Consider the following 11,500-nt stretch of genomic DNA (forward strand, 5'->3'; position numbering starts at 1 on the left):
AGGAATTAGCAAGTGACTAATTAGTTGCTTGACAGAAAACTGTTGCAGAGAAGCAAAAGAAACGTCAAATATTGGCTCAAATATGAGGATTTGATGCTAGCAGTTGAGGGTCTTTCAAAGAAATCCAGAAAAGGACACCACGATTTATAGATATTGTTTTCTGAAGCTCAAATTGATTTTTCCAAATCCATGCAGGACTTTACATCTTTTAACTGAAGAGTCGCTCCACTTGTGCAAAACAGCTCGTTTGGTAAATAAAAATGAAAATTTCAAGACTTTCAACTTAGAGTTTGGCAAGTTATGGTCTAAGGCCACCAGCACATAGTGGATCTGGTTTAATTTGATGCTGTAGGACTTCAGAACTTGTATAAAAAATTGAATCACGTTTAGGAATGATGGACAGAGCCAATACATGTGAAGCAAAGTACCAGGTGCTCTTCCACAAGTTGGGTCAACATCTGGATACATGTGTGCCAACTTAACCTTTGACAAGTGCACACGATGGACAACCTTAAACTGAATGAGTGCGTGTCGAGCACACATTGATGAAGGCCAAGGATAGAATCCCACAGCTCCTCTGTGATGGTAAAACTAGATCCCTCACACCTTCTGTTACCACCTAACCTTCTTCTGTATGTCGTTTTAAAAAAAGAGGTCATCTGAGGAGTCTGGCAATAACACATGACATCAATCAGGACCTCAGAACCAGACACTCAGCATGAATGAGGATATTACTGCGTGATCTCTACGCTCAAAAGAAATCAGTGAGATAAAGATGGAAAAGACAGACAGTGAGTCTGACAATAGTTGGATCTCATGCAGCATAATTCAGCTGTAGTCCAAAGTCAAACATTGATCTCAGGGGTGACAGTGATTCTCCATTTCAGTCTGATTAGCAGCTACAGCTTTGTGACACAGAATGAGCATTTAATGTTATATTTTAGAGATAGTTTTCTTTGTTTTCTGTCTCGCTCTAGACTGTCAGAATGAAAGCAGACAGAGAGGGAGAGGTGTGACTTCCAGCCACGAAGTGAACCGTGGATGTTTGAGTTGTGCCTCTACATGCTGTTTGATGGCATTTGTTTCTCTGAAATACACTCAGATTTAAAAGTAAATGTGAGAGAGCACATATACTCAGGGGTTAAGCCTTCCTTTAAGGTTTTACTGCTTCAAAGACGGACGTCTGTGAGTCTCACCTTTCCCACCAACATGAGCGTCTTCTGGATCGGTCCCTCTCCACAGTACTGCAGCCTGACGACTCGGCCCTGGTGACGAGGGACGCCTGAAAGCAGAGCAGACGAATGGATATACATGCTTCTTTAAAAAAAAAACAAAAAAAAAAACAATAGCTAGCAGTCCTACAATATGTAATAAGTGACAAAAATTCTCTCAGTTTGCAATATGTCACATGTACTCAGGTGTAATCTACCACAAGCATTTCCTCAGGTACCTCTGTTGCTCGCTGCTATTGTAATACATTTTTATATCCATTTTATACCTGCTGTCACTTATTTATTTTGTTATATACACCTATAGGCTCTACAAATGTCTTGTTTGTCTTGTTTTTGTCTTGCACAGTTTGCTAATTTATAGTTGTTCTTTGCACTGAATGGGATTGCACCCACATTCGTTGTTCTTTTTTTGGTATAATGACATTAAAAGGACTCTGATTCTGATAATAATCTGTTGTCCTACTGTTGGCACAGCGGTTGACGGCAGCCAGACAGGGATATTCCTTCTCCAGAGTCTTCAGGTCGCTCACAACTTCCACCTGCATGTGAAAAAACAAAGATTAGTTTTTATGTTTGGGACCAGAAAACAGGAGTTTAAAGAACCACCAAACACCTGCAGAACTGTTTCTACATAAGGCTCCTCATTACCGTCACGGGGCTGTTCCTGAAGAGCTCCTGGACGTATTCAGCCACACGAGGAGCAGCCATACGTTCAGGGTCGGAGCCTCCGATGTCACGATACGCCAGCCTGAGGACGGGAGATGAGTGAGTGAACAAACACAACCCGGGAAGTCTTAGCAGAGGACGAGGACAAGCGTCCGACTCACCTGCCGCTCTCCAGAGCGTTGGCGAGCTCCACCATCTTCTTCGCCTGAGCCTCCTGCGCTGCCCACAGCCCCAGAACACACACCTTGTAGTCAGAGGGTTTCACGTTCCCCTCTCGCACCTCAAGAGGCTGGAAGAAGAGAAGACAGCAAGTGAGTGTTTTTTTTTTTGCAAACATATTTTTTACATTTGGAAAGTACATTATGGAAGTAAACATGGATGGTAACGGTGGAGCGTATCTGCCACTCCCCCACCGCCACCGATGGTGGAAACAGAAGTGTGAGCGCTAACTAAACTAGCATCAGCAGCCAAGTACTGCCTGTGTGTTCTGGACACTTCCACCCCGTTGGAGCGCTGCCCCGGCGTGGAAGTGACCCTTCAAGCATCAAGCCTTCCTTGTGTCTCGACCTCCGTCTTGACAATCCGACATGAAAGAAGGTTTTACATGTAGTGTCGAATTATCGAGTCACGACTGTATTGTGGTTTTTCTCACCATGTAGAGAGCATGAAGGGCCCCGAGTGCAGCCACCAAGGTGCTGTTCTTGTAGTCCTTGTGTGGAGGACACACCAGCAGGGGGCGCTGCATGCCGGCTTTCAGGGCCCTGAAGAGACAAACAGGTGTTGAAAGTGAAACGTGGACGTGCAGCAGCAACATGAGTCACTAAGAGGGAAAAATCAGCTGCAGTTAACTGACCGCTTGATGCCGTTGACGGCGGCGTCACTGAAGCGCCGGACGTCATCGTAGTCGCGGTTTACGGGGCCGGTGGAGGCAAACACCAGCCGGTTACCAGGGAGACCAGGGACCTTGAGGACCACCACCTCCTCCCCCAGACCGCTGTCCACCTGCAGGCAGAGACACACCACACAGCCAATCAGAGCACATGACACCACCTTTTAAAAAGCCCTGAACAGAATAAAAAACCCACTATCGCATCATCATGTATTTGTTTACGATGATTTCAGGTCCTTTATCTCAGCTGCTCACAACATTTGTGGTCTCGACTCCTTTAATTGACTCAATGTGGGATCGGTCAACGCTGGATGTACAGTTTAAGGCCACTGCAGGTGAATTTTCCAGGAATTCAAGAAAAAAACTTAATAAAAGAGAACAATTTCTGAAACATAAACAACCTTGTGCAGCATAATAGCTTTTATTCCTGCTGTTTCAACCCTGTCAACCTCATCAAGACTCCTCAAAATGATCTTTTCCTTCATGAATATGTGGAAAACCTCCTGACCTCATCTGATTCAATCTGGCAGGATTCACTTCTGGTTACTACTCATACCATAGAGATATAGAAGCTCTTCTAAGCACATTAAAACTAAAAACAAACCTCTACTGAGCGGTAATAACTTTATTTTTACCATAATGTAGTCATTTGGCTTCAGGTTTTTACTGAGACGAAGCACAAATGCAAAGAAAGCTCTCTATAAAATCAGAATTAATCCTTAAATATATACTTTTTCCTCGTTAGTATTGGGGTTGTGAGCGAGTGCATAGACACAAATGAAGGTCAGGTGAGTTCAGTGGCAGAGGAAACCTACAGAGCTGTAGTCCTGCAGAGGAGCCTTCAGACTCTCGAGCTCGGCGGGCAGAGTGTCGTAGCTCTGGGTCACCAGGACGATGCCATCGAAGCTAGAAAACAAACAACACCATCATGTAACAACAACCGTCTGACAGCTAGAGGGGAAGTGCAGCATTTCTCCTGACACTCACTTCTGGTTCTTGAGGTCGGTGGTCCACTCGATGGGCTGGACGCTGGACGGAAAGACAAACCGCAGCGTCAGCATTTTGGAAACACAAGGCTGAGCCAAGATAGACGGAGTGATGCAATCAGGCAGGTTAACGATAAGACGGTGAGTAAACGTCTCTGAGACCTTTGAGATCTGCAGCTGTCGGAGTGCAACAGGCACATTTCTTCCTTGTCTGCACTTTGGTGAGAAACCTCAGCATGAGGAGATTATTTCTTGTCTCGAGACTTTGCACCTTGTGTGCAGTTTAGAGGAACAATCATGTCACAGTGCGGCACAGACAGATTTGTTCAGACAAGTCAGACGCTTCGGGCGTCATATGACACTGGAAAGGAAGTAGGGTAAGACTGAAAGTGAAATCTCAGCAAGAAACACTTTGTGCTTTAAGTGGGAACACAATCCAGATTTGGACAAAATGAGAGGATCAGATTCTGTTACTCTGACCTATAACTGAGCATTTAATTACTCTCCATTGCTGATTATTGTTTTCTCGATAACCCAATTAAATGTTTGCACAAGGAAATGGTGAAAAATATTGATCGGTGTGTTTAAAAACCCACGGTGACGACATCCACAGGCCAAATATATTCAGTTTACTCACAGAAGAAATGAAAACATTTGCTTTTAAGAAGCCACGATCAGAAAATGTAGACATTTATCCTTAAAAACTGATTCAAAGACATCACTTGATTTATAAAAACAGTTGCAGATTAATTTAATGGCTCACAAATAATGAATTAATTGATTATTTTGTCGCAGCAGACAGATTGTTTTTAGTCAGACGCTTCAGGCATCAAATGACAAAGAAAAAAAAAACAGCGTAGAAGCTTTTTATGGAAACTGGATCCAGATGTGATTCGTGGCAAGATCAGATTTTTCCATTTTAAACCACAAGTCATTACAGTTTTTATTGTCAATTAATGCATTAGTTGTTTGTGCTATAAAATATCAGAAAATGGTAAAAAATGTGAATCAGTGTTTCACAAATCCAGACATGAGAAATGTTTTGTTCTGTCAGGAACCCGAAATATTCAGTTAACTGTCACAGAGGAGTAAAGAAACCTGGTTTAAATTAAATTATTCAAACGATTTAAAACACTGGGCGTTCAGTAATTGTAGCTCCAATAAACACACTCAGTGTCTGGCTGAACGAGCTCCTCTGATCTGAACTCATCTGAAGTGGACATTAGAAAAGCTGCAGCTCATCAGACAATAAAACCTTCAGGAGCCTCGTCGCTGTTAATTAATGCAGAAACGGAAATAAATGCACGTCAGAAAAAAACGTTCCAGCGACACTAAAACCGGCCGTTTAGACAGAAGCGGTCGTTAATCCCACCTGGTGCACATTTTGTCCTCCTTCTCCGGTGTCTTCGGGGTGAAAGAGGCAGCCGAGCGCCGGTAACAACCGTTTCTTCCGTGAAGCGCACTCCGCTCGGTCACATGACCCCGTAAGTGACACTCGTGCCGCCTTCACGGCCGCACGTAGCTCGGAATTACGACAATCCCCAAAGTAAAATGCTGCTTAGGCACTATAGCAAAGCTGGTAGAGACTCTAAGCAGCTGCTCTCAGTGGATTATGAAGTCTTAAAATCATGCGCTTGAGATTTTGATGTGAAAACGTGAAATTCTCTAACGTATTTACGCTAATTTGTTCATGTAAGCGGAAGTTCCCACCGCACTGGAAAGGCGCCTTTAGCGACACGGTTGGGAGTTGTAGTTTTTCAGCACGGATTCAACAAAGAAGAAACGAAGCATCAGAGGATTATGTCACGGGTTTAGCAATTGATTTGTGCCATATTTTGTAAAACATCTACTAACCGTGACAACACTCCAACGTCGATTGAATATTTATTTATTTTGCTTTTGACAGCATTGACCTCACTGACGCTGAAGTTAGCTTGTAATTCAGAAGTTAAGGGAAAATTTAAGGGAAACTTAAGCTTTACGCTATTTGTGAAAAATAAACAAACAAATAATAATGAAAAAAAACAAGCTGGAATTTCCTGTTTTTGTTTTTATATGCAGATCACATTAGACCAAGTCCAGATTTTAAAAAATAAAATAAAATAAAATAAATTTAAAAATAAAACATATAAAAAGGAAGGGGAAATAAAAGTACATATATTTTATGTTTAGGTAATATATCACGATTGTACGCCCACTTGTGAGTGCAGCTGCAGAATGAGCTTTAAGTAAAAAGAAAACGTGTGTGATTTAGGACACAGCTTTGGTCTCATTTGTTCTTCATGCAACAAACAGATCATAAAAAAAGCTGTTAAATCTCCCTTTTCGGCAGAATAGAGATTTCACACATCAAACACGGTGCAGAATGTTTTTAGATCTGGTGTAACATGATCAGCATACAACAGAAAGTCAGTGAAATCTTTAATTTATACATTTTCATAATTAAAATAAACGTTTCACGAATGTAAAATTGGGTTTCAGGTGAGAGTTTATGATCTAAAACGGTTCAACATCAATAAAATGTGTTTAAACTCCCCCAGAAATGCTCATTTGGTTCTGCAAGTTGAGCTTCCCTTAACTTTCCCCTTAAGTACCGATTCTGAGGCTCACTTTAATGGACTACAAACGCAACCCGGAAGTAGTGTGAAGTAGCGTTTTTCTGTGCAGAAGCAGAGGTGAGTACTGAGTGGCCAGAGTGCAAAGGGCGGACAGCAGCAGCAGTTGCATTTCACAGTCTTGTAGAAATGGTGTTTGATCAGAGATAAGCTCCAGCTGCAGGTAGAGTCCACGCGCTTCTCACCTCGATAGTGATCTGCAGCTCAGTCGTCATGTGAGAGCAGAAGGTCGTAATGAGGATTTATGCTTCTATAATCTGCATTTGTTGCGTCTCACAGCCGTTTGTCAACGAACCGGTTTGGGTTCAGCTCACATGAGAGTTTTACTAAAGTCATAAAACAAACAGGTGGCTTTGTTCTTATGTCAGGAGTGTTTCCCCACTTTGTCTGCAGTGTTTGCACGTTTTCACCAACAGTTGTACAAAGTGAGATCAGTTTATTCAAAGACATGTGCTTACAGGTGATTGCTCAGCAGGATCCGACTGAAATCATAAATCAGTAGCACATAACTGCACTGAACTTCTGATTGCCAAACTGTTGAGGGGAAATTTCTTCTCTTTTCTGCTGCCAGCATATTAAATATTAAGTCAAACTTCTTTGCTCTATTTCATATAATCTCAAGGATCCCCTCTGATGAAAATCAAGTTTATTTTTTAAGTACCTTGTGAAACATTTCCACCTTTGACCGTCTCAAACACACAGATTCAAACTTCCAGGGTTTAATGTGTAACAAACCTACAGAATCGATTCAGTCAGCTTGAGTAGTTTTGTTTTGTTTTGAGCATGTATGGCTGAATGAATCGGCTTAGATCCGTAAATAGATCTCTACAACATCCCATCTGAGCCGTTTTAAGGCTAGAAGTTATTTTTTTCATGGATTGAACCTCTAAATATGTAACTTTGATGCACAGAAATGGGTTTTTAGGTGTTAAATCAAGGATGGAAAGGGACATCGAACATATTTGCATTTTGATGGATTCTGGAGTTTTGGATGAAGCTGAACAACGTGGAAAAACCAATAAGAGACGGAAAATGTTCTATTTTTAAGTTCTAAACATGTCTGGAAAGCCTCTTTTACAGAACCTTTTCGCTGAAAATAAGATTTTTACTTTGTTAACGAGTCAGTATGGGTTTTTTTTATATGCTGGATGATGCATTATGAGTGAAATAATCAGTGAACACCACGGCTGAGTGTCTCCACCTTGAAGCTGCTGTGGACTGATTTGGACTTTCAGTGTTTCATCTGAGACAAACCACAGGAACCAACCTGCCAACTTGCTTTCTGAATCAGTTTCCGGTTTAAACATGTTTGTGTGGCTGATTTACTAGAATAACACAGCTTTTTTTTGGGCAGCTTGCAGTAGTTTTACAGTGTTTGAGCAGAGCTGTGTGGAGAGGCAGCAGCTTCTGATTCCCTCAGATTCATTATATGTGATCCATTATAAGAAAAACGTACAAATATGTAACTCTGATACACAGAGGTGAGTTTTTAGGGGTTTAATCAATGACAGCAGAGCGACTTTTGGACTTTTAGTTTGACAAAATAAGTCATCTGAACTGTCACAAGGACTTCCTTCTATTTTATGACAGCTGACAATTAATAGTTTATTGAAAAACTACATTAAAGGACCAGTAGATGTGATCTTAGGTGGTGTTTCTTGACATGTAGAGGATCGGGTGTAACCTAAATCTAACTGTTTGATTTCTGTCTCCTCACGTCTTCCCCAGATGAGACTCCCTCTTCGATCCTTTTGCATCTTCAGGACTTTGATCCATCGAAGGCTGACAGCAGACGTACAGAGACGAAACTTGAGCGGTGCAGGGATGCGTCTGGTGCAGTTTCGTCGTCACGGTGACGGAGGAGGCGTCGTCAGGGTGGGAGTGGAGCGAGGCGACGGGCTGGGCGTGGTGGACCTGAAGGCGTTCGACCCGTCCATGCCCTCGACCATGAGAGAGCTGCTGGAGCTGGGAGAGGCGGGTCTGGAGAGCGCACACAGGTAGAAAACACATTCTGATTTATTATCTCCTCAGTTCACATCCGTCCCTGAAGCTCTGTCGTCCTCCACTGACCCTCATCTGTCATCATTTCTCAGTCGTCTTCTTGAATCACCTTCCTCCTCCTCATCCTCCTCATCATCTTCTTCATAAATCATCCTCACAGTAACCATGATCTCAGTAAATCAATGAGCTTAATCATCGTACATTACAAACCTCCATCTTCCTCTAAATGATTCGGATGTCTTGAATTATTGGCAAATCAGCAGCATATTCTTGTCTTCATTAATCACCATCTCCTTCACTCATTCCTGCTCCTCCATCAACATCCTTAATCAGCAACTTCCTGTTTTTGATAAATCATCTCCTACTTAAATCTTCTGACATCCTCTCTGTGCTCCTGAAACTTTCATCCTCCTCTGTCAGCGTTTGTTCTTTCAGATTCTTCATCTCTTTAACCATCCCTCCTCCTCCTCCTCAGAGCTTTGGCGTCTGATCAGTGTTTGGTGGATCGAGCCGACATCCAGCTGCTGCCTCCCGTCTCGGCCCCGGAGAAGGTGGTGTGTGTGGGGATGAACTACAAGGACCACTGCCTGGAGCAGAACGCCCCCATCCCCAAAGAACCCATCATCTTCAGCAAGTTCCCGAGCGCCATCACGGGGCCGTACGACGACATCGTTCTGCCCACAGAGAGCCAGGTCAGAACCGGCAGGCAAACGTCATTTATGTTTATAAAATAGAGGCGACACAGGAAGAAAAAAAAAAAAAGGATGGAGATAAGAGAGAAACAATAGTTTCACCCAAATGATGAAGTTTTAAGATAAGAGAAGATTATTTCTCCCTTATCTGGGAAATTTACAAAAGTAAGACCATTGTTGGTTCTGATTTGGTTTCTTTGAGATAAGATTTTTAAATCAGTCCTTTTAGTAACAAAGAGCCAAAGAAGAGCAGCTGAAGTTAGTGTAAAAGCAGCAAAGTGGTTCAGTCGAGACAGAGGAGACGACCTGAGGCTGATGATTAAAGCCACGAGGACTTTTGCTGAATCATTGGGCTGCAAGGTGGCTCACTGGTTAACATTGTTGCCTCGCACCTAGAAGGTCGCTGGTTCACATCCCAGTGAGGACACCCGGGATCTTTCTGCGTGGAGTCTCCATGTTCTCCCCGTACAGCGTGGGTTCTCTCCGGGTTCTCCGGCTTCCTCCCACAGTCCAGAAACATGTTGAGGTTAATTGGTGATTCTAAATTGTCCGTAGGTGTGAATGTGAGTGTGCTTGGTTGTCTGTCTCTAAGTGTAGCCCTGTGATAGACTGGTTACCTGTCCAGGTGAACCTGCCTTCACCCTGAGTCAGCTGGGATAGACTCCAGCCCCCCGCGACCCTAGTATAGATGATGGATGAATGAACCAAAGATTTCAGAATTTAAATCAGTTTTATTGCCACGTAGGATTTCACACACGAGGAGTTTGATGTCGTGTTTGAAGCTCTGACAAATTGAACTTTTTTACAGAAGGACGAAAAGAAAATCCAGTGTTGCGAGTCAATACGCTGTTAGAGGACAAAAAGGAAACGAAAAATTGCTGAAGATGTGCTTTGAACGGAGCTCCAGAAAGGTCACGGTGTAATTGTTTTTCTTTGACCTTTGCTCCGACCCTCAGAGAGCAGGATGATGAATTATGTAGCCCACCACGGCCGGCTGCAGTGAGCCGGTTCGGCCTCGACCGCGTCCGCTCAGGCACAAATCTGCACCGTTCGGTCTGGAGGAGCTGGTTCTCAGGCTGACCGAGGCCAAACTGTAGCGCCGATGATAATAAATAATCAATGTGAAGCACCGATTAAAGACAGCTGTTTGCCTCGTTAACGCGTCCATGTGGTGTCGTTATACGCTGCAGGACAGATCACAGATCAGACCATGACTGAACATTTCCACCTTGAAACTGCCGACAGCACCAACGACGGTCATAAAAACAGATTTCTGGGGTTTCAAATGTACCAAGTTAAATAAACAAGTGTTTGCATGTCTGGACCAGCAGGTCAGCGTTCTGACAGCTTCTAATGAAGTCTGTAATGTTTGCTGCTGTGTGTCCAGTTCTTCTTTTTCAGGACCTTGATGGAGATATTGCACCAGAATCTTCATTTATGTTGTGCATTGCAAAAAGTTTAAAGGTTTTTTTTTGCTATTTTTCCAACCCTCCATATTAAATAAGTGATGATGCTGTTTGTGTGTGTCCTCTGTGTGGCTGCAGGAGGTGGACTGGGAGGTGGAGCTGGCCTTTGTGATCGGACGAAGAGGAAAACACATCAAGGTGAGCGTCCCGGCGTCGCCTCTGCTCTGATGCTCCGGTCATTTGTGACTCCCGTTTCCACCCCCTGCTGTTCAGGAGGAAGACGCCCTCTCCCACGTGGCCGGGTTCACCGTGGCCAATGACGTCAGCGCTCGCGACTGGCAGATGAAGCGCAACGGGAGGCAGTGGCTGCTCGGAAAGACGTTCGACAGCTTCTGTCCTCTCGGCCCCGCCTTAGTGACCACGGACGCTGTGAGAGGTGAGCGAGGGGCGAGACAGAGAGGAGGGGAATCAAAGATAATCATGTAATTATCTGGGATTCCTCACGTCTGCAGCATCAGGGCTGGAACTCAGTGGGAGGTTTGTTCAGGTGATGGGAGCAGCAGGGCGGCCACGACAAACACCAGCACCTCTAAAGGCTGGAAGCATTCCAGCTGAATGTGGACAATAATATAAAATACAAGCTTCAGCTCAACATTCAGGTTCTCCAGGACTGACATGATGCTTTTAGTTTCGTTATTACAAACTATTCAAGACATTATTTGTGTTTGAAAAAAACAAAACGCCTTTTTGTTTTCTCGGCTCTGTGTGCACACCAAGTCCTCCGATATTATTTGTTATAACTGTCCAGTTTAGACGAGGAGATGTTTTAACAACGTCCCATGTAGTACTGATATATTAATAAATTACTAATCTGTAAGTTAGTTTGTTAAAAAAAAGGCTGAAAATGACCACAGTGATGTCCTCAGACGTCTCCTTGTGTTTGCAACCCAAAGATATTTGACTATTTCATTTAGCTTTTATCCAAAGTACATCTGAGAGCAGCTACAACACAA

At 43.4% G+C, this 11,500-nt stretch overlaps 2 protein-coding genes across 4 annotated transcripts in view; one reads left to right on the top strand and one right to left on the bottom strand.

Annotated features, from left to right (window-relative positions):
• The window catches only part of LOC103357146 (putative aminopeptidase W07G4.4), an 8,104-nt gene extending 2,883 nt beyond the window's left edge, over positions 1 to 5,221 (bottom strand). The window contains exons 1-9 of the mRNA XM_008281568.1: positions 5,146 to 5,221; positions 3,775 to 3,816; positions 3,603 to 3,693; positions 2,752 to 2,900; positions 2,551 to 2,659; positions 2,060 to 2,187; positions 1,881 to 1,980; positions 1,696 to 1,771; positions 1,197 to 1,282 (exon numbers count right to left, since the gene is read on the bottom strand). Of these exons, the coding sequence (XP_008279790.1) occupies positions 1,197 to 1,282; positions 1,696 to 1,771; positions 1,881 to 1,980; positions 2,060 to 2,187; positions 2,551 to 2,659; positions 2,752 to 2,900; positions 3,603 to 3,693; positions 3,775 to 3,816; positions 5,146 to 5,156 (792 nt within the window). The 5' untranslated portion in view covers positions 5,157 to 5,221. The remainder of the gene's footprint in view (positions 1 to 1,196; positions 1,283 to 1,695; positions 1,772 to 1,880; positions 1,981 to 2,059; positions 2,188 to 2,550; positions 2,660 to 2,751; positions 2,901 to 3,602; positions 3,694 to 3,774; positions 3,817 to 5,145) is intronic.
• Positions 5,222 to 6,409: 1,188 nt separating this feature from the next.
• fahd2a (fumarylacetoacetate hydrolase domain containing 2A) overlaps positions 6,410 to 11,500 on the top strand; it is a 9,135-nt gene continuing 4,044 nt past the window's right edge. For 2 of the 3 annotated variants that reach the window (XM_008281569.1, XM_008281571.1), the window contains exons 1-5: positions 6,458 to 6,551; positions 8,117 to 8,385; positions 8,865 to 9,081; positions 10,626 to 10,685; positions 10,761 to 10,923. In XM_008281569.1, the coding sequence (XP_008279791.1) occupies positions 8,117 to 8,385; positions 8,865 to 9,081; positions 10,626 to 10,685; positions 10,761 to 10,923 (709 nt within the window). In that variant the 5' untranslated portion in view covers positions 6,458 to 6,551. The other variant, XM_008281570.1, reaches the window with a different exon arrangement.

This window comes from Stegastes partitus, unplaced genomic scaffold (genome assembly GCF_000690725.1).
Source record: "Stegastes partitus isolate 25-593 unplaced genomic scaffold, Stegastes_partitus-1.0.2 Scaffold237, whole genome shotgun sequence".
In the NCBI taxonomy this organism is placed as follows: Eukaryota; Metazoa; Chordata; class Actinopteri; family Pomacentridae; genus Stegastes; species Stegastes partitus.